Below are 23,229 nucleotides of genomic sequence, written 5' to 3'. Positions count from 1 at the left end.
AAGAATACACATAAATGCACTCAATGTAACAGTACCTTTTGCAAAAATAGGTTACATAATACCCAGTAACGCAAGAACAATCTTATTTCTCTACAAATTAGAAAGCAGAGAAGAGCCTGGTCAACCTTCAAAGTGGAGGTTATAGTTGTGTATGTTGTGGTAAGTAGCTAACTTTAAAGCATGACACCACTGAGCTAATGTTGGTAAATTAAACTACTAGCACACAGCTGCAAACTATTCTTTTATACAGGATTAACAAATATTTTGGTTCCAATTTGTTTTACACAGCTCTAGTGCCTCAGGGAAAATGCTTATCAAAGATACACAAAAACTATCCAAAATTACAACGCAACTTATTAAAATGCCTCCAAAATTGAGAGGAAAAGTAATCATGTTAAATTAAAAAAAATTTAACCAGGATTTCTAGACAAGATTTCCTGTTTTTAATCAGAGAAAGTTTACAAGAGATTTCAATAAGTTATCTTGAAACCAAGCAGCTGTAGATCTTAGAATCTTCGTGGAGGTCCACCTTTAAACGGCTTAAATCCTGAGCCACTTCCCCTCTGCATGGAATTGCCTGTGATCTGTACAACTCTATTAATTGGTGAAGAGTTACTGGAAACAAAGGTTTTAGAAAAGTGTTAAGTTATGATAAGTATCTAAGAGCTTGGTGTGCAGGTAAGAACATTGTTACTTCTCTTATCACTCAACTGTTAAACTGAAGTCTCAAAAGAGACTTGAAACCATGCAAGAAAAAAAGGCTTTACAAGTCGTCACTCGCTTCATAGAGTACATGAATAGTGCAGCTGAACCAAACTGCCCAATGCAACAGATCTAAACACCGCAGAGCCTCTGCTGGCTTGGAAGGATGAAGTGTATGTTTGTGCAGCAGCAACCCCTTCCACAGCAAGTCATGTTGATTGCTCTGAGACTCTTACACTTCTTAAGCACAACCAGAGCTTTGAGAGCTCAGTGAGGGAGTGAGAGGAAGGAGTATTTTTTGTACCTTGTATGTGGAGACATCATGCCACCTCCTCCACGGCCATCTCCCATTCTCCTTGTGTCATGATACCCACTTCCTTGAGAACTAGGTCCATGCCACTCTTTTCTTGGTCCAGTTTCACGACTATGGCGTTCAACAACATGTCTGTCTTCATTATAGTGCTGCAAAGAAGGCGATAGTCATTTTCATGAAGAAAGATGTAATTTGTTAAACCAATGCTGAAGTCAGACCACAACATTTTTCAAGAAATTTAGGCTTGCACTTACAGGGCTCTGGACAATATTCAAAGCCAAGCATCTTAACATGTCAATCCATTTGCACCTGATCGACGCAAGTTTTTAGAAACTATTTTTAGATAACTGCAAGTTAGTTCCATTTTGCTAACAATTTTGTGAGCATAGAGTTCCATGAGTTCTTSTGCTCTACTCCCACTTTTACTTTGATTTCCTATGATCATGGACATGCTTGTTCCATGCCACTACAGAAAAGGAAAGTACTTATTTAAGCGCATCTGGAGCTAGTATCATGAAGCATTTAGTATGGAGGCTTTAAAGACAGGCAATACAGGTTTCTTCTACACTGAACTGCACCTTAGATTACAGTGACAAACTGTACTAGTAGTACCAGGTAGCATAAGGCTAGCATCCTGAGAACACAAGAGCATGGCAAATTAAAAGCCTCATTAGGAACTCCTTCAGGGAGCATAGCCATTGCTCTCATCAACCTGAAAGAAGTTAAACATAACCAGAATTCTACATATTTGGGGTCTGTTTGTTGTAACGATGTTTTAAAACACGAACTTAGTAAGAGCACAAAACAAACTAAGCACTACATAAAGCACTGGCAAAGATTTTGGCAGTAAGGCCAGCTCATTTTCCAGCAATTATTATCATATTTTCCAATGACTGTCACGCACACAGAGTTACTCACTTGTCCGCCTCTTTCTCCCATCACGCCCCGTTCTCCTTCCCTGCTTCCATACCCAGAGGCGCTGCTCCGGCTACCAGGAGGGGCACCTCTCACGTGCCCAGACACGTCCCTTCCTGAGCGTTCTGGTCTCTCACCTCTGTAAAAATTGCTTTTATCAAAAATTTTGTTTCAGTATAACAGAATTGGTACCAAAGCACAGCACATATAGATTTCAAGATTTTTTTCTGCATTTTTCAGGTTCCTAGCCACTTGCACTTAGGTAATTAGGAACAAATCCTTTGAAAATTCAAAGGGCTCACTAAATAATCAAAACTGACATTAGGTTTGCATACATCTATGTTTTCACACAAAAGCTTCCTTACTATGTGTTACTCTGCATGATCAAGAGCAAACTGCTTGTAGTTAATATCAGGTTTACAGATAAGGCTTAGTGTATMTGACAACCTACACATAAGTTTTCCTGGTGCATTTTGGAAACAACTTTACCATTCTTCAGGAACAGCTCTGCTATCTACTTATATAGCAATTCTTGAGGAATTATTASTGCAAGTAGTGTCTACAAGAGATTGTCGGTATTCAGCAAACTTACCTGCCATCTCGTTTGTCTGTGCTTATGCTTCCTTCACTCTTCCAACTTGTTTGCCTAGGTGGATTTGAACCAGTCTCTCTTGGATGCCGACCATGGGGTATTTCAGGTCGGTCGTGAATTATCACTGTTCTTCTTTCATCTCTGTCTCGCACTTCCCGCCTGTCCGTATCTCGGAGTTCACTTCTTGGCTGTGGTGGTTCATTTCTTCTGGACTCGCTGAAGTTCTTTGGATACCTTTCAAACCCTGGCTCTTCTCTTCGTGCTGTTGGGCGAGTCTTTTTTGCTTCACCTTGATTTATAAAACGTTCTCGCCTAAGTAGTTGAAGTGGGAAAATCATTTGTTTGCTCTGTACCTTACACTTCCTTTAGAACATACACATGAGCATAAGTAAGCAGGAAAAAAAAGACCACACCTATTCACCTTCACATTACATATTTCTTGCCATGTACTGGATATGCATCTCAAAGATCCCTACCACACCAAAATATATTGATTTCTGCCATTATCATTTTGAGCTCAACTCAAGTTCTCATCCAACTTAACATTTTTTTAAATGGATCAATCTGTTCCTGTTTTGTAAGTACAGTATTTAAGCAAATGCCTGATCTCCTTTATGTCTTCTCCTCTAGCATAAAGCATAGGGAATACCAGATTCTGAGTCAGCTTGAAACTAACTCTATTTCATTGCAGCATAAAAGCAGAAGACCAGAAGAGACCATCTAAAAGATTGAAATGTCACAAAGAAAACAACACCCAACAGCTTATTTAATGTCCTCAAGAGAAAAGTGCAAATTATTAGTCCTGAGGACACTAGTGCATTTCTATTGTATCACAACTGCATAAAGCTGATAACACTGAAGTTGAATAGTTACAGTGAAATCAGTATAGATGTCGGCAGGCAAATACCTACCCTGTTAGTTAGTTAACTAATAGTTAGTTAAATTTACTTATTAAACTAATCCTATTAGTTAAACTTACCTATCAAAAGAGGATGATGGTACAGAAGAACCCTCTGGATATCGTCCCCTTTCTCTGTGATCAAAATCATTAAACCTATTCTGCTGGCGACTGTAATCTGAACCATGACTAAAACGTGCATCTGTATCAAGAGCCATCTTCTTATTCTCATTCCAGTAGGGATCATCTCTCCTTTAAGCAAAAAGAAGGAGAACCCAAGCTAGTTACAAAGATCCAAGCAATGGCTTAATATATGTAATGTAATATAGAGCAAAAAATTCATGTTATACATCAATATAGGCCCATTTTAAAGATAGACAATTTAAACAATTTAATAGACTATTAATAAGAAACATAAAGTTTACTCTCTACGATAGTTAAAACACATACACAAACATACAGACTTTCTCAGGAAAGGAAACTCTGTAAAAGTCAAGCCTTGCTCATGAGGAATATTCGGGTCTTTATGGTAAGAACATGAGAAGCAGAACACATTATTATCAGCCTTGAAGACTGAAGCAGACTTTCCTCCTCCTGCTGAAGGAACACTAGTGTTCTCCTACTGCACCTACCACAACCACTCACACATGGTACCTATATCAATTTTATAGCTTAGGGCCATTCTTACTGCAGCGTAAAGATCAGTACGTCAAAGCCAGTCCAACTCGTGGCTCACTTGGCAGATCACAGATGTCCTTAGCTTTTTAAAAATTAACAGCTATCACAACGACTCCTTTAGCCACAAAATTATTGGAAATATGAGTTCTCAGAGTGTAAGCTATAAATTTTATCTATTAAGTCAGAAGAGCAGCTTCTCTCAGTAAACGTACTAAAGTTACACTTTCTTGGTATAGCAAACATTTGTTCACATGATGCTAATCTTAATCCAAAACTGTCTCTGAAAATAAGGTATGTTTCTTACTTAGCTTAGACCAAATGGAAAAAACAAATAAATACCAGAAATTCGCTTCTTTCGCAAARTTGTTCCAGGTACAAACATATTCTCGAGCTGATTCTTTTCACTAGGGGCTGCAAACCAGTAATTTGAGAATTATACCTGTGATCTATATCACGTGGACGTTTCAAAGAATTCCTTTTTTCCTGTTCATAACGAAGTTGCTGCTGTTGTCGACGCAATTCTTCCCTTTCTCGAGCAATACGCTCCGCTTCTTTTCGGCGTTCCTAACATAAAAGGGAAGGATGAATTAACACAGCGAACCCCAGATCTCTATTAGTAGTATTTATAAAACAATCATCAAATATACAAAACTAATATTTGGTAGTTTTCTATGAAAGGCTATCTGATATAATTTATCCATGGATGGTACGCAAGACTAGAAAGAGCATGGTCTTCTTTAAAGACCAGACATAACTGAGAAGCTCATGGTTACTAGCTAGCACATTTTCCAAGTAATTTCTTGTGTTACTGMTATGTTCATAGCCCTAATGAGATGCCTCTCATTAGTTTGCAGTGACACTGCTTTACAGGGAAAATGTGGCAGCAGGGTTGAACTTGTATAGGCTGCATGATCCACTGAGCTTCAGCATGAATATCAACAATGGGCATGCGCAGCTAATACATAACCAGCAGCAAGAGCTTGCTATCAAATCACAAGTCAAACAAACAGACTATTGTTGCTGTATATTGTGGACTATATGTTGTCCAGCTGGGTTGATGCCTGGGTGAGCGGGTGAAGAGAAAAATCCCACCGCAAGTATGACCATGGTTATAAACCAAAGTGACACTGCACTGCAGTTCAAAATACACRTACCTGTTCGATACGAACACGCTCTCTTTCCAACCGTTCCCGTTCCATCCTTTCCCTCTCTAGTTTTTGTCTTTCAATTTCTAATCGCTCCCGTTCTCTCTGCAAACATTCTTCTCGTTCGTGCATTATTCGTATGCTCTCACGATGCTCTCTTTCAGCGATTTCCCTTCGCCTAAAAAACGAAACAAAAAGAGGCAGTACTGTGATTTGCAGCAGGAACTTAACTGAAAAATTCCTTCTTATCCAAAACTAACCTTACTCCAGGCAAATAGACTGAACTATGTGAGAGCAGGCTACAGGCAGCAGCCGTTGATTCAGAATTCTATTGCTTTTAGCCCCTGCTAAAAACTGCTGAAGTGTCCTTGGCGTATGCTACGTAACTGTTTTGCAAGACAACAGATACTAGAAAACTTATTGAGCCTCACTGTTTTGAATATATTTTACAATGGCTTCATATTAGTGTGCTGTGACGTGGACAGTGACCGCTATAGGCAGCCTAGCAAAACAATTACTTGGATCTTAACCAAACTTGCTGTTCCAAGCAAGTACGTTGTCTTGTACTCTTCAAGCTAACAAAGACTCACTTGCCGCTTTCTGTACAGGGCTAAGGAAGCAGTAAGGCTGCTCTGACTACACAGGTTAGGTATACTTGCGGACAGCCCATTTCACTTTTTCCATTCCTCTTCCCACCTCCTATAATGAAAGCATTCCTGCTATTCAAATGCCTTATTATGCCTGCTGGGAAATCCTCTGCTTAGGGAAATCCAGTTGAGGACACGAGGTATTAAGCTATCCTTTGAAAACTTGTAGTCATGCAAGAAGAGCATAAAATGCAGTATTCACCCATTAAAATGCATTTAAGGTGGAAAGATTGTATTATGTTTGTCATTTGGACATAGTTCTCTGTAAAGATTACCAATTTTGTATTTTATATCCAACGGTCAACTTCCCATTTTGCCACAAAGAAGCCCAGCACGCAAAACAGTTGTGAGATACACCCCCCGCGACAAACACAAAGTGCAGACACATATGTTAAAGATTAACCTATTAAGACACATACTAAAAGAYTAAACAGAAACTTTGTGGGGATAATTATTTGTTTGAAGATACCATTAGGTAGAACCCCAATCATAACATCTGAGTAAGGCTTGACAGAATGCATTCTAATTAGATTTCTAAATATAGCACCTGATCAGTTAATGTTTTTAAAATAGCCTTTAGCAGAAAGATGAATTACTACCTTCGCAGTTCAACAGCTCGTCGTATTCTTTCCAATCGAACCATGTGTTCTCGCAATCTCTGTTCCTTCATCTTTTCAAAAGGCAAGATATCCTTTCTACCCCTGTATTCCCTGAATTTCACTTTATCTTGAATAATACGCTCTTTGTTCCTCAATATCTGTGGCTATAGACAGAGATTACAATGGTTATTTCAGAAGTCTCATTCATTTAGGGAGATTTCTGGATGCTATGTTCATATATCATTAACTACTTAGCTATCCTAAAGCATACAAAGCTTCAGGTCTATCTAAGCTTAACACAGTTTGCAATAATTAATCGATTTTTCATTGCAGGTTATCAACTATAAAGTAGCATTAAATCAGAAAAGGACTGTGTCAAATCTATAGATACTTACTTTGTCAAATCTTCCCCTTCTAACTGTCCTAGTGTGGCCTTGGTCTCCTTTTGTTTGGTCTAGAACTACAACTTGACCTGGGCTTTTACTACCTAGTGAGGAGGAAGAAGAAAGAAAAAAAGAGAGAGAGAGAGGGTTTAACACAGACAAATCCTTAGCTGCCTATTACAGATTTTCCTTGATTAAGTTTATGAATCTTTAAACTAAAGTGTTCCTGGTAGGAGAAGCATGCCAGCACACATCTGTGTAGTTTAGTAATTACACAAAAYATAGAAGCTTTTACAACAGTTCTAAATTAAAGTAATAGATGTAACTAGATTCTTTTATAAAAAGAATTAGTGTTTAGTCATCTTGTTTCCTGCAAGAGCAGGAACATGCCCCAAAATCAAGCCAGACACACAGATTGAACAGGAGGAAACAGTGCTATATTGCATACTTATTCTTTTCTTTTCTTCAGTTTTTTTAGTGGAATCTTGACTAGGGCCACTTGATCCATTATCACTCTTCTCATCTTTACCTTCTGTTTTCTTGGTTTCTTTACTTTCTTTTTTTTCAGATTTCTCAGATTTCTTTTCTTCTTTTTTGGTTGATGGAGTTCTTGTTAGGAGAGAAATACACAAATGCAGTGAGTAAGGTTCCACCTAAATAATTTTCCAGCTTTAGAAAATTCATTTAAATTCTTACTTGCTGGTTTTATCACTTGATGCAGTCTTCTTATCTCCCGTGTTTCTACTTGAACTAGATTTCTCATCACTTTCTTTCTTCAACTCTTTTTTGGAAGGATCACCTTTCACCTATATTTTTTCCAAAAGCAGGTTAGGTTAATGTATATTATTGCTGAAGGTAGCTTCTTGCATGACAAGTTCTCACCTTATTAAACTTACTTTCTCAACAGAAATTTGTTGTCCATGCAGCTCTGTTCGATGAAGGTGTGCTATACATCTAGCCACTTCTGTGCTAGAAGACATAGTTACTATGCCATAACATTTTGCCCCCGGGCTTCGTGCATTTGTGACCACCTTTGCACCAAGCACCTACGTAAAGAGGTTATATTTAGGTTTTTAGAAAGGAAAAAACGATATTTAAATGTTTTTGCCCTAGTAGCAAAWAAAGGATAAAAACCAAAATAAAAATAAATTTAAAAGAGAAGCGATGCTCTAAGTTTTCAAAAGCTGCACAGGAGATTGTAGCATTTAAAAATTTTATCCTAGCTATCACATTACAGATAATTAATATAATTACTTAAATGCTTTTTTCAGACTTATAATTTGCTGGATGGATACCTCCCTTTCCCTGCTCCGAAAGGAAAGACTCAGCAGCTGCCAGTTAGTGGCAGGAAGGTTATGAAAAGAGCTTATGCTCTATTACACACTAATTTATTAATTCTCCAAGGGCTAATAGCAAACGTGTGTCAACTACGTAATGCCAGCAAACACTGGTGTCTTTGACACCCGCTTCTCAGGAAAATATTAAGCGTGTCCCTGCTGCTTGTTAGAACTTCTTAAGCGTGCTCTAATGCAACAGCTTCATCTTTTTAATAACATGCAATGTTACATTCATTTATTCATTACATATTTTCTCTGTTTACTTAAAAATAAAATCTGGCCAAATATGTGTACTGAGCATGTTTACAGAAAAAGCAGCCGAGTAAGGGAAAGCGGTAGCAAATACACTCTCAGGTCTCAACACAAGTCAGTAAATAAAATCATCTGCTAAATTCAATGGACTAATCACATATCCAGGAACTAGTACAGACAGCTACTATCCAAAGTCCTAAGATTCTAACCAGTTCCTAAGATGTAATGAAGTCATAAGAGCACAGCTTTATATTAACACTATGAATTCATGTAGTTATTCATAACTTTTTTGGCAAAATGATGACTATAAACCATTTTCAAAATAATTCTTAGCTTCTATAAATTCTGCAATGTTCTGTGGTTTTAGTTTAGGTATTAAAAGTAAATAATTAATTAAATAAAAATCCAGAAAATAGCCTGTAGCAAAATTCATTAAACAAAAAAGAAAAAAGACAGTCCCCAGAAGGACAGACATTAATAACAGTTCCATTGTTGGCCTATTTTCCCATTCAGAAATTCTCCAAACACATTTTACAATTTCACAAAGCAGCAGGTGCTCCAAAGGCTGTTTATACCACCACTCTACCAGTTGGCACATTATCTTAAATGCATAGTTCAATACAGTTGCTGCACAAGAATGACCACTGTTGTTCAATTTCAAAGTATTTTCTTTAAACTCTTACATTATACTGGTTAGACATTTCATATTAAGAGTTGTATTTAAAYGAAACATTTGAAGGAGAGGAGAGAAATACATGGTGCAGAGGGYATCACAGCATATAAAGTACCTTTCCATATTTGCCAAAGAGATTTTTCAAGTCAGCAGCTTTTGTGTTGGAAGACAGTCCGCTAACCCACAGGTTTCTTGTTGAGCTTCCACTGCTACCACTAACACTGCTTGCACTTCCTGAAACAAGTTTTACAGAACAGCCCAAAATTAAATAGGTAGAGGCACCATGAACCCACAACGGAACTGGTACTGAAAAGAATAGCTTAACCTGTTACCTTTAAGTAACCGTTCATCCTGTTACCTYTCTTGACAAGACTTTTATCTAAAAAACTATATGCCATAAGATTTCATTCATTTGCCCAGGTATTGAGGTCAACAGCTGGGCTATTTATACCCCAAAAACAGAGACAGAAAAATGCTATAATACTCTATTAAAGGCATGCTTGTCTCCTTGTTTTAGTGTCTAGATTTAGTTCTTACCAATACCTTCCACTCAAGGAAGCCTTTCTAGCACTAAGCATTTGGCTTTATACTATTCACATTACCAAAGAGATAACTGAAAGGTAAGGAGAAGATTTTAATTAATTCMTAGGACATTTTTCCTACCCTCCTGAATAACTGCAACTTTCTTGAACTGTCTGTTCTCCATGCAGGACAGCTTTGCAAAAATACTATTGCTAGCACTGGATGTGCAAAAAAAAAATGCAAACATACTAAGGAGAAGCAGGAAAAACATTACCTGCCTTAAAAATATAAATAAATGAATTATATATGAGCCATTATAGCAACAATATAGAATAAGAAACCAAATGACCAATGTAACCATGTTCCTAGCAACTTCTAATCTTTTATTATTTAGCTCAGCTCTGACTGTCAACTACTAAAGGCGTGAAGTGCTTTCCAGCATGTTAAAACGCAGCCTCCCTTACAGACAAAACCAGTCTGGGCACTCCAGCTTAAGAGGTGGAAAAYGAGGTCGTGGCCAGGATTTTAAAAAGCAGTTTAACCATCTTAAGAAGAAGGATCAATTCCCTTTTTAATCGATCACATAGAGTAGGAACAAAAGACTACAAAATCCTTCCATCTTCTTCATACTGATTACCTAGGATCACCTTGGCAAATCTAGATTATCAAACTGTAATGTACTTGTAACAGCAATAAATAATGCATTAAACTAACACTCTACATTGGCTTGACATATGTATTTTAAGACAGCCTTATTAGAGTTACATGTTACAATCATCCTGCACACTACCTGTAACATAAACTTGCTATATTTTAAATGTAAACACATAGCTGTCATATACATATATGCATTTACATAAGATGAATTTACATCTGTCATAAAGCTTTCTCCTCAAAACCTCACTTATCAGATAAAGTTCCATTCACCAATTATTAACTCTAGAGACTGAAATTAAGGTGTTTGGGCAGAAAGTTGGCAGGCAGGCAAAATAAGAAAACTCATGAACTTAGAAGAATGCATTTATTCAAATCTGAAGCATCAGCATGACTGGTAACATTAATGTGCTCTTAAAATACATTCTACAATTTTAATCATAATACTGGGTTTATACTAAAAGACAAATTCCAAGACAGACCAATAGCTCTGATTTTAACGCACTGAGCAGCTGACAGTGCAATCTCGCTAACCAGCATCTTGGCTGGAATAGTTGAGAGTTCATTTTATTTAAGGAAGAACTAGAATAATAAAAAAAAGGACAAAACAAACTTCATTGACATTAAGTACTATGTAAGTATTCTTGTTTTGTCCACACAAAGGGCTTTATTTAAATTACAAAAGGCATATCTTCAATTTATATCTTCCCACCAAAACAAAGACCTGCAATTCAGAAGTGAAATCTATTTTGAAGCAGGAAAACGTATTTTCATTTAGTGCTTAAAATGAGTATTTTTCATCTTCAGAAGAATATGGGATCACAGGGAAAAACATAATTTTTTATGTTTTTCATAAAAAAGCATAATTTCCTATAGCCAGCTGAAATCAACTATATAAGCCATGTCAGTAGACAGCAAGGAAGTTCTCAAACAGGAAACCATCTGGTTCATGACAATACACTACCCTAGTTAATAGTTACCTTTATCATCCTTTGATGTTGTCTTGCTTTCTTTAGACTCCTTAGTAGAACTAGAGAAGCAAATTAAATCAGAAGACAATTGAAAACACGGAATCTGATAAGCATTGCATCTTATACTGCTAATACTAATACACACATTAACATTTCAAAAATAAAAAGGGCTAGACTGGGTTATAATTGAACAAATGATTCCCTTATGGATTCTTGCACTGATTTTCCCCAAGATGCCTGAAGATCTAGATTTTCTGACCATTCTATTCAGTGGATATATGGCAATCTTCTCCAGATTTCAGGACGGGGACTTGACTTCATTTTGTGTTCTTAGAACTGATAGCTGTTCATTACCATCATCACAAGGACATTTAAGAAACTCGTCAATTTGAAAAAAAATAAATAAATGCTGACAATTCGACAATGCAATCAGTAGGACATAGTGTCTATACGAAGATCTTGAATTTTAAAAAGTAACTTATGGCGGTCAAAAAAAAAAATCTATAGGCAGGAGCATAGGATACTAATTATAAGATTCTTGCTGCTACCCCCTTAATGTAGAGTGATCTTATTGAATGCTGGTACTCAGTATCGTAAAGAACTGACATAGAAAAACAAACCTCTTTGCTTGACCAGAGGCCCCAGTAGACGAGGGACCTTTCTTCAAAGTATCCTTTTCTTTGTCTCCAGATTCTGCTTTCTTTGAACCTTCTCTGGCTTCCTTCTTGACGGGATCACCCTTCACGCAGTCTTCCTTCTTACCATCTTTATGGTTCTCAGTCATCTCATAGTCCTTGCTTTCCTTCTCCAGGCTCTGTGAAATGGTATCCTGCCCATCTTTTGGCTTACTTGCTTCGGAATCTGTAATTTTCACATTTTTACCTGTTTCTAGGAGGTCATCACCATCAAAATCCAGAGTGATGGCATCTTCAGCCTGGATTGTAACCGATATGTTATCATCCTCAGCTTCTTTCACAGACGTGTTAGCTTCCATCTCTTCGTGAGCCGTGTGATCAGCCTCAGCTAGGCTTTCTTCTGAAGGAAGAGGTTTAGATACTTCTTGTGTACCATCACCAGAACCTGCTTTATCTAAGAGGATTTAACAGGAATAAATACGGCAAAACAAGAAGTTTAAACAATTTCATATGCATAAGCTAGAATAGGACCTAGAAAATACAAAGCCAGTTATTAGCACTGATGGAAGGTTAGAAAAAACACAAGGTGTATTAACACATATATAAATCCTTTACCCAGGATCACTTATTCTTCATGGCAAAACACATTTTCTAGAGACAAATACCAAAACATTAGGAGTCAGAATATGTTTCCATCCTGCAGATATCCGTCCTTCAGGGAAAGTATCCGTTTTCCAGTTTAGGCTTTAGTGTGCTATAAGGAAATCATTGTTTCAGATGCTCACAGTTTGATCTGTGTTTTGAGTCTTCCTGGTCTTAGAACTTCTAAACTTCCCAAATCCAAAAGGGGTACAGTCTTGGAGTATTTCAGTCTTCTGGGTTGGTGTTCTATTTGGCTTTTCCTTTTTCCAGTTGTTCGTCAGTCAAGTTAGTTGTACAAGGCTGCTGCAGAAAAATGAAGAGTGATCTTTAATCCAGAGTTTGTAGAAAAATGGTTCCATCTTCATCCACTGCAGGGATTTCCCATTCTCAGTCCCACATCGGCGTCTCCACCGGTATTCTTGGATTTGCAGAGAAGAGATGCTTCAGCCATAGGGTCCCTCGTGAACAAGGAGTCTGTAGTTTTATCCTGTRGCTTCCGTACTGCTTATTGCATCCTGTGTAAAGTGATGGTGTTCCATGTCCTTTCTAGTCCACAGTAGAATCCTTAGGGAGAACTAGGTAGAATCCTTAAGACTTCTGTCCAGAAAGTCTGTTTGACCAAATGCGTTATATTCCTTCTATAGTTTCAGTAACCAGCACAGTTTAAAAAAGGTAGCCACTCCACAGGTTTCCAAATACTTGCTTTACCATTTTATGTACAACTAGCATTTCCACGTAACAGTGATGATCCATACRTTTGTTGGGTGCTCAAGTTCCATGTAAGAGCGTACCATTTCACTCAGTTAAACATCAGTTACTGCAGTGCAAGTTGGAAGTTTTTGTATCAACACTTACCGTATACTACAGTGAATGTCCTTGATTACTATGCTCTTTTATTTAGTTTAAAAAAAAAAAAAAACCTCATGGGATGAAGTTGTTATACATCCACCACAGTAACTGATAAGTACTATAATCAACTCTTAAGAGTAAGATAACTTAACTCTTGAGAGTGAAAAAACTACAAGGATTCCAGATGTTGAGTTTAATAGGGAGACAACTGACACTTAGTACTGGAGACAAACCTACTATTAGTAAAGAGACTGAATATTACAAGAGAAAGTTTTCTAGTCTACCAGACTAAAGACTCTGAACTTCATTAAACTTCAAACATACCTTTCTCATTTTCTTCCTCTTCACCATTCTGCAAAAGAAGGAAGTCAAAACTAAGCATCTCCTACTTCAGTACAACAGTGCATATTTTCTGTAGAATTTCTAGCGAAGGCAACTGAAAACTGTTTCCAAAACAATAATCAGCTAGTAACTAAGCCTGCACACCTTGTCAAATTACTGGTGGTTTGTACCAAACTTCAATGGTCAACACTTCTGCAGTTTGCAAAAAGTGTTTTGCAGTTTGCAAACTGCAAAACACTTTTTGCAAAGTGCTGCTTCCTTAAGTAGGACATGTCCAAACTGTCCTTCATCTTGCTGAAGTCTTCCAAATAGAAGTTGTATTGCTGACTTCAGTGAAATGCAAGCAACCCATCAATAGCTCTGAAATCCTAGGAGATCAATTATAAACTATATTTTACTTTAGTAAATGGAGGAAATTTGTCTAGTTATTTTAACAAGTAATTTCYGATTTAGATATCATTATCTTTAGAGAAACAAAGCATGCTGTATGAAATGCCACTTTTTCAGACGTCAGTTCCACATATGTAAAATTTACTGGAACTCAAAAATAAATTTTGAACTCTTTCAAATGTAATTAAAACACATAATAATGCCCCAAAGAATAATTGGAATTTTAAACGGAAGTGCTAGACATAAAAGCTGGCACTTGGCACAGCCTTTGAGTTGTTTAAGTGAGTATGAAAGACATTCTATGTTAAAACCTATGCACTGAATACTCCTAGCTGTAGAAGCTCATAGCACTCAAAACACAGCCTCTTCTTTGCCAGTCACAATTATCTGCAGAATTAAATATATATATATATATTCCCATATTGTTTACCTGAATTGGAATCATATGACTGTAAGAGGCACGCTCGAACAAAAAGTCAGCCTAAAACGATCCTTTCTTAACTGAGATATGATAACCTGCTTAAAATTGATTTGGAACTTACATGGACAGTTGGAAAAGTATAATCTTCTACGTCTTGACCTTCATTTTCCTATGAAAACATAAAAGGACTTGTTCAACAAGCTATTTACAAGTCATTTATAAAACACAGTGTAGAGATTATCAGTGCATTCAGGAAAACATTTTAGCTTAACAGATACACACTCAATGAGGTGAACACCAGTGTGCAGTCCTCCTGACTTGCATCTTGAGTATTCTCATTATATCTGTCACTAACAGCATCAGGGAAAGGGATCACACAGGCATTTGGTTACGCGGACRGGACCACGCTAGAATTTTATCAGGTAGCGCTATGTTTGTTTCAGGACTATTCTGATACAAGTCAAAAAAAACCAACAGTACCACACTACATTTTAGACATAACTGAACAAGCCTAGCTAAAAAACAACCAAATAAAAAACACCCTAATCCTGACTTCCTAGTAACACGGACACACTCAGTAAAATGTACATTTTGCCGATTAAAAAAAGCGTGTAAAAAACAGAGTAAGGTACCTGGTTTTCAGAATCCTTTTCTGTGTCTTCTCTTGTCTCTGCTGGCTCTAAGTCACGGTATCTTTTCTTTTCTGCAGGTGCCAGTTCTTTAGAATTCAAATTCTCATCTTCAACAGATTCTTCAAAGTCCTTTAATTCATCGTTTCCATCTTGATCACTTGCATCTTGAGTCTCTAATTCACTTTCCTTTTAATGTGAACAACAAATATCTGGCATAACTAAGGGCATTAGCTAGATTCCGAAATACCCACTGCTCAACTCAATGCTTCTGCTAAATAGTGGATCAGACAATCTCAACACTTAATTTATAATTCTGCAGTGAACTTGCCTACGTAAATTCTACACGTAAAGATGTAACTCAAGATTTGGTTATTTCTGGTTAACTTCTGGGTTAAAAAAAAACAAAAACCCAAGAACAACATAAAAACACACAAAGTAAGTTTTATGCATGACAACTATGCACACGCAAAAAAAAGTTTCCATAGAAATTATCTGTTACGGAGTATTTCTCAAAAAAAAAAAAAAAAAAAAAAAAAAAAAAAAAANAAAAAACACACATCATTGTTACCTTGACAAAGGAATCTTCTTCAACTGATGCATCACCAGTTAATTCATCAGCTTCCTGCTTCTTACCTGAAACAACAGAATATGCTAATTAGAGCTGTTATATCCAACAGATCCTAATACTTATCACATACTGAGCATTAGTTTATCTCCACTGTTTACTATGATATAAGCTTTTCAAACACAAATTTTTTCAGCTGAAGGAAAATAAAACATCAAAACAGTGTTTATGAACACCTGACATCAATTCCGTCTCATAAACAAGCAGATACTTTCATGCGAGTAGGTTTTATATCCACCATCTACTTTAAATGATAATGAAATGTGAGAAAGCATTAGAGCTATATTTCTGGAACTACTGGAATCAAATTATACTTTTTGACTTTGTAAAGGTTGAAAAGGACCTCTGAAGGTCACCTAGTTGGCCTCCTGCTCAAAAGCAAGGCTAACTTCCAACTACCATCAGATTGCTTAGCATCTCAACTAGCTGTGTTTTTAACTATCTACAAGTACTGAGATGCCACAGCCTCTCCTTCCTCAGTGCTTTTCTTCACTACAAAGAACCATCAACAAGAGAGACGAGTCTCAAAGCTTAAAAAGCACTCAGCTTTTTAACATTAATTTACTAATGCCATGTTACATATGTTCTTCCAGCACATATACACTTTTTTTTTTTCACCTAATAAAAGTAGTTAATAGAGATGATGACTACTAGAATTCCCTTTGGAGTCTCTTGCACATGCTTGATCTTCTACAGAAGCATTAATCTCCTACAAAAACAAGACTTCTGTTAGAAGCAGCTTTGATGACCTTATATTGGAACTTGGTATCAATACAAGATACAAATGAAGTGGCACTCATGTAACACAAGATTTTTTCACATTACTTCTTCACCCATAGCTTTATCCCTTAAAGGATGGCTTAAAAATATATATATATAGATACTTCATAGCAGTAAGAGATGAAAACATAGGCCACGGTTTGATACACCAAGCTCATGTTCCTGCCTCTTGAAATAGTCAATTTTGTCAGGATCGGATTTTTGTGCACAAAATCTTCCAAATTTGCATTTCTAATTTGCATTTCAAAGCTGGAAACTGCTCAACTAGCACACACGGAAAGAGACTACTGGGTTTTGTTAAGACCAGCAGCACAGGTATGCTCAGGGAAGCTATGTTTTCTCAAAAAGAGGTGTGAGCTTACAACTAGGATGGACAGAATTTTAATGTGCATCAATATCCAATATCTGAAAGCAAAATAAACCCAGATTCTGGATATTGTTTTTGACTTTCTGTAACAGAATCTACACAGACATCTTATGTATATATTTAAGCAGAAAGCAGTGAGAAAGAGCAAGAACATCTACACACATTCAACTATTTACCATTTTGTCTTTCTCACATTTCTGTTCTAGTTTATTAAACATTAAAGTCGAAGTTATTTCAGCATTTCATATCCAGTTAAGTATATACACATGTAGGGAAATGCAAGCACAGCAGATGCTAGACACCTTTAGCCTCTATTTAGTATGTAACATCTTGGAAGCTGCTTAAATCTTCAATTCACTCATTTTGCCTGAGGAAATATGAAAACATAGAAAACACAGCATGACCTCCAGTTAATCCTATCACTCTGCAATGACATTTAGCAGAGCACATTTTCATCTGTGCATCCTCACCAAGAGGAAGTTATATCTCTTAATAAAGATGCCCACATTTGTTTGTTTGCTGCTACAGTAAGRGGCAGGACACAAGGACACTTTTTCCACACTCTCTTTAGTCTACTTTTCTTTGCATCAAAATCCTCAGTTTACTCATGAAAAGATTATCCATCCAGTAGCTACTTAACTGTCAGTGGTATAAACGCTGCACCCTGCAAATCTGGATGCCTGCACCAACATGGGTATTAATTTTCATTGGCACAGCAGCCTCCTTCGTAAGCCATACTCAACCACCTTTCTGGCAACAGCAATCACTACATGCTTTAAAATTGCAACACACTATTAACATAGAGAATGAGCCTCCTCCTGAGAAATAATCAGATGATTTGGAGCATATTTAAAATGTTAGTTTAACACATGCAGGTTCAGCTTTCATCTCATTTACAAGCCCTAGGGTAGCATAGGCTTGTTCTATTTATTCAGTCCTGTGCATTCAGAGTACACAGAATTACAGAAGAGCACATTTTATGTAAAATTAACCAAATTAGACATCTGCACAAGTGAAGAGACACACTCATCACCGAGTTTTAGAAAAGTCAGTGACTGCAACTTTCCTCATATTGCTGCTGAAACCCCAAACAGGGACCTGTTGTGCCCATGCTAAAGATTCATCAAAAACATGCTGTAGAAAAAAAGAGAAAAAAAAAAGGATAAGATGGAACAAAGTCTTTATATTTTTAAGAGATGGGCTGTTGCATTTTGAATAGTCCTTTTTATCTGAGCAACATTAACAAAAGTAAATTATCTATTCACATTGTCTTCTCAAAGAGTATCACAAGTTTAAAGAACATTTGAGCTTTCTATAGCTTCTGCAGGGTACTACAGTTAATTAAAGAGTTTTAGGGTGAACATGTTTGGCAAAGCTGGATACTACAGAAAGTAAACAAACTGTGCACAACATTTATCCTTATTTGCAACCATATGATTAAACGTTGATACTTTCTAGAGCAGCTCATTAGCTGTATCACTCAAACCATTAATTAAATTATTTGGGAAATATCTGGTAAGATTAGTTCTTCCTAAAAGCCTTACCTAGTTTGTTGCACACCATTTACATCTCATTTCAATAAGGAATGAGTTATCATAATTCAAAAGACAAAAGGACCTTTCCAGTATTGGAAGCATCCTATATAAGGTGTTTCCAAGCATATATGTCAAAATTATTTTGAAATGTTGATTAAAACTTACAATATCTCAAATTTCTAATAAGCAGAACAAAACGTAAGTTAATACCTGAACAATGAACCTTTTGTATACATCATATGCTAAAGAATGCACACAAAAAAACCCCACCAGATTTACTATGAAGAAGCATTCTTTTTATAACATATGCCTTTCCTCAGAAAGGAAGAAATACATTTATTACTTCCTTATGATGTAAGCTACCTTGAGTAAAGTGTCCAAGAAAAAGTAGGGTCTCAACTGTTTATTTAACATTAAGAGAAAGCGTTTGAATTTTGCAAAAATATCCAGAGTRGTTAAATACCACTGATTACATACCTAGACATCAAAATAAGTTGACAWATCAGACTCAAGCTGAAAGTCAACCAAGACTCACATGGCTCGCCACATTAACAGTCCTAACTAACTAGAGCTGTAGTACATTATCTTCAAGTGCAAACGCCCAAAACAAGCAGGAAGAGGTCACTTTTTATCTTTACCATTTCATTCAGAATGTATAAAAACAACAAAGCAAGCCAATACATTCAAAGATGTTACCTTCTTCCTTAAAAAAAATAAAAAGGAAGAAAATAATCAGGTCAGCAAGATCAGAGAGAAAATAGGGAGGAAAATTTGTAGGACATTAGTAGTAGCATCCAGACTATGTTGTGTAAGCAACAAGACACCTATTTTCAATGCAATCTGGAATCCTTTATCTTATTCCAGTGCTGATTCACCGAGTAGGAAAATTCTGATCTCCTTTGGGCAAACTTGTTGCTGCAAAGCACAGTATTTCAGAAGCCAGCCTAAAGAATTGTATTAACAGATGTTAAAACAAGCCAAACAGGGGAAGAGCAAGCTAACAGCTTATTGAACAGAATTATTTTAATATTTCTGGAAGACAGATGATAGATTTTTCCAGCTCCTCTTTTCCTTTAAAAGCCAGTATTATACAACTTATTTATGGTTTTCAGGAACCAAACAGGCTTTACAAAGCCAGAAGTACCCAGGTAGCAAGCAGTATAAATCAGTCACTGCTGCTTGTCAGCATCTGATGTAAAAGACAGATCATCAAGTTTGAAAGAGAGTCGAGTAGTAACAGGTGTCTAACTAGTCTTACAAACTTGCAAAGTAGCAAATTAGCAACTTGGCTTACATTAACATTTTGAAATTAAAATTGTTAGTCTTAAGCAAGTTCTTCATTTCATAATAGCTCCAGAACTTAGCAGAAAAATGACTTTCAATCACCATGCTACAATGCATGAATAAAACGCTACAGTATTTTTGGTTGCAAAAATTCACACAAATGTTCACATCAGAGATATTTTAAGAAGATTTCTTACTAGCAGTAACTTCTACAGATACCCAAATAAGAAACATCATATTCAGGCTTGAAAAGATTATTTTTTGAATACTGTCATCTCTTTACAAATAGAGAAATTAGCCCGTAGCTACTGAAAGCAATGGTGGGGAGGCACAGCTGAAGCTTTTAAACTGAGTATGATTTAGCATTTATCTATAGAAAGGGCCTTTAAGTTTTCAAATTTTAGCTAGTAAGAACAGCTGAGCTCACCTCTGTGACTCAGCTAGATAGACATTCCACAATTCTTCATTCCAAACGCTTATCTGTTAAAAACTGTGAGATTTCAATTAACCTGGTGATTGCACCCTTTCCTGATGTGTAGATACACGTGGCTACCTACGTTTCAATTAGGGGCTGGTCTAGAGAAGAACTCACCCTCATTTTTCATGCTGCAGAACTTGGATTTTTGTCATCAATTTAAAAAAAAAAAAAAAAAAAAAAAAAGGCACCACAAAACCACAACACCATAAAGTAGAAGAAAACACAGATAGAGCACCTCCACTATGCCTCTCCAATTGTGCCTACACCACTACTCCGTATCAAACTTTTCTGAAAGACAGCACTGGGGAACTGGTCTCTTGATTTCGAAACAGACCATAAGAGTTGCAGTAGAATGGAGCTCAAGACACATGGAGGTAGAAACCGAATGGCCATGTTGCAGAGCTGACACTTCCTTTAGAAGGAAAAACTCTTTCCTCTGCTGCATTTGTCCCTCTCTGGCTGCTGCAAAGATGTTTATCCATTACAACCTCTCCCTGTCTTTCTCTAGGGTTCTACTTTCTCTGCAACTCCAACAAATGCCTGTTGTCCATATCTACCTTTGCATAGCAATACACGGCAAAAAAAAAAAATACACAGGACTGACTGTGGCACCATTCATTTTACCMCTAGTTAGCAGTAAAAGAACCAAAATAAAGACCTATTAATATTAGTCTGAAACTGTTTTAGGGGAAAARCAGGCATTAGCAGGTAGCTTGGGGCAATCCGTCTGCACACTAGGCAAGGGAGGCTACAGTCACTATTTATAGTGTAGAGCATGCATGTAAAACTACTGGGATCAAGACAGCTAATTTTAAGAGAAAATTCAATCCCATTGAAGCTGATGGACATGCATCTCATACCTGCCTTCAAAAGTTCCTCAGTGGCAACTTACAAAATGGATTTATTACGTGCCAATTTCCCCACTGTGGGGAAAGTCTCCAGTTACGTTACTGCACGYGAGCGTGTAAAATAACAGCATCAAAATCAGCTGTTAGCATGTAACGGAGTAGTTAAGAATATAACATTAGGAGAATACCTTTCCTTCCATCTTAAAAATATTAAAAGAAATAGTAGTTCAATAAGATGTAAAGAAATTTTCCCTAGGTAAATGAGTTTTTCTTGTACCTCACTTGAAGATTAACACAGGAGAAGCATATTCTGGGCACAAAGTCTGTTCACTAGACTTTCATAATCCAAAAAGTAACCAAAAGTTCAAAAAATGAGCAAATAAGAACTTCAGGAGGGTCATATTTTGCTTTCAGAGGTACTAAGAACATAGTATGTGTCATACATAAGCCCTACGGTTTACATACAGAGAAGAGTTGGCAGTGAGCAGCTACTGAACCCTTGCCTCAGGCAGCAACATCACTGGGAGACAGACTATCTTTGTGGAAGTAGAATAGTAGAACTATCCAAGATAGTAATTCATCAGAGATAAATTCAAAAACAGCACCATAACATGAGCTTGGAAAACAGGAGAATGAAAAGCAACAAGAGACATTTATCATGGCAGAAAAAAAAAAGTCTCTATATAGCAAATTGTAGAAGCGTTTCCCTATTTAGCTTTCATACATTTTCTCAGGCATGTTACCTCTGCAGAATAGCAAAAAAAGTAACTTCATAGATTAAAAAAAAAAAAAAAAAACATAATATTATCAACCTATTTCCTTATGTGTTAAAAGAAGTTATAAGTTATTCAAACTTTCTATGCAGGTGTATGTCATTTAAGTAATAAGCTTGCAATCTACAGCACTAGACAAAAGTGTAATTAATCACTTCCATCATAAAACTTAATACACGTGACGGAGTATAAGTTTGATCATTTCCAAAACAGATCATCTAGAACACTCATATAAACACAGCTCGAACATATGCTCAATAAAGAACGATAGGCATAGACCAGAAATTTCCTCCCCCAGCATTGGCTGATGGGTTATGGATGCTCCCAGAGTAAAACACCTTCAAAACTCACAAATCATTATTTAATTAGGTGCCAGAAACAAAGCTGAAGTAATCACTGCTAACCAGATCAGTTTGTCATCTACACAATAACTTTTCACAACAGAAAACCAAGAAATCTCTTAATTAAACATTTTGTTTTACGGACAGCTTTCACAGCACAGGCAGCAAATACTTCTTTAAAAATCCTGTCTTGCTTYAGTAAAAAATAAGTTATTGAATCCACACAACACACTCTTCAGCCAGTGCCCCCTACCACATATCATCACAGACTCATCACTGACACAGGGCCTGCCCCTTCTCATAGCTTAAATGACCTCTACTGCTCTACTGGAAATGGACATTCACAGAAGAAAATTAGAAGAAAGCAAGTGAGAGAGGTGCTCATGACAGGAGTAGGGAAAGCAGAGAGGCTTTAAAGGTAACACAGTGACTGAGGACAAATAAGAAATAAARGGTGCCATACCTGACATAAGGCATAATCTGTAGAGTCACAACCACATATGGAAGCACACTTCCATATTCTCACTTTAAGATAACAAATACAAGCAAAAAAGTCTGTTTAAAGCCATATAAATATATAAATGGGTTTTCACCTTTGCCTTTAGATGGTTTCTTGGTGGGTGTATCAGCTGAAACAGTTATTTCAATATTGTCTGGATCGCCTCCTTCCTCTTCTATAGCCTAAGTAAGATGGAAAAAAATAGCTTAATGGGAATACGAAGACTGTGACTTTAGCAAATAGCAAGGAATCAAATTATTAATTCTTTCTAACTAAGGGAATATGATATAAAATAACTAAAGATAAACGTTTTATCTAAAGCTGGAAAATAGCAGGAGTACATAAAAACCAGCAGTTTAATCTGTTAAACTGACATTTTCAAGGGACAACATATCAGAGATCAGCACATTTCTCTCGGGAAACATAACCCTAGCAGGCCGCTCTGACAGCGGCGATGACATTAAGGGCAGTCCAAAAAACAGCAAGGGAGAGGAGAAAAAAAAAAAA

General features: G+C 36.7%; 1 protein-coding gene across 2 annotated transcripts in view; it reads right to left on the bottom strand.

The window, feature by feature from the left end:
• The window catches only part of SLTM (SAFB like transcription modulator), a 23,838-nt gene continuing 609 nt past the window's right edge, over positions 1–23,229 (bottom strand). The window contains exons 2-21 of one of the 2 annotated variants that reach the window (XM_026045718.1): positions 22,817–22,904; positions 15,761–15,825; positions 15,193–15,378; positions 14,682–14,729; positions 13,732–13,759; positions 11,902–12,370; positions 11,291–11,340; positions 9,250–9,368; positions 7,769–7,918; positions 7,569–7,678; positions 7,321–7,481; positions 6,885–6,976; positions 6,490–6,653; positions 5,253–5,421; positions 4,538–4,662; positions 3,502–3,672; positions 2,523–2,834; positions 1,934–2,081; positions 1,007–1,164; positions 1–615 (exon numbers count right to left, since the gene is read on the bottom strand). In XM_026045718.1, the coding sequence (XP_025901503.1) occupies positions 507–615; positions 1,007–1,164; positions 1,934–2,081; positions 2,523–2,834; positions 3,502–3,672; positions 4,538–4,662; positions 5,253–5,421; positions 6,490–6,653; positions 6,885–6,976; positions 7,321–7,481; positions 7,569–7,678; positions 7,769–7,918; positions 9,250–9,368; positions 11,291–11,340; positions 11,902–12,370; positions 13,732–13,759; positions 14,682–14,729; positions 15,193–15,378; positions 15,761–15,825; positions 22,817–22,904 (2,922 nt within the window). In that variant the 3' untranslated portion in view covers positions 1–506. The remainder of the gene's footprint in view (positions 616–1,006; positions 1,165–1,933; positions 2,082–2,522; positions 2,835–3,501; positions 3,673–4,537; positions 4,663–5,252; positions 5,422–6,489; positions 6,654–6,884; positions 6,977–7,320; positions 7,482–7,568; positions 7,679–7,768; positions 7,919–9,249; positions 9,369–11,290; positions 11,341–11,901; positions 12,371–13,731; positions 13,760–14,681; positions 14,730–15,192; positions 15,379–15,760; positions 15,826–22,816; positions 22,905–23,229) is intronic. The other variant, XM_026045719.1, reaches the window with a different exon arrangement.

Source organism: Nothoprocta perdicaria, unplaced genomic scaffold (assembly GCF_003342845.1).
Source record: "Nothoprocta perdicaria isolate Ctin4 unplaced genomic scaffold, notPer1 scaffold_41, whole genome shotgun sequence".
In the NCBI taxonomy this organism is placed as follows: Eukaryota; Metazoa; Chordata; class Aves; order Tinamiformes; family Tinamidae; genus Nothoprocta; species Nothoprocta perdicaria.
The sequence above is the reverse complement of the archived record's forward strand: the minus strand, read 5'-3'. Positions and strand labels throughout refer to the sequence as shown.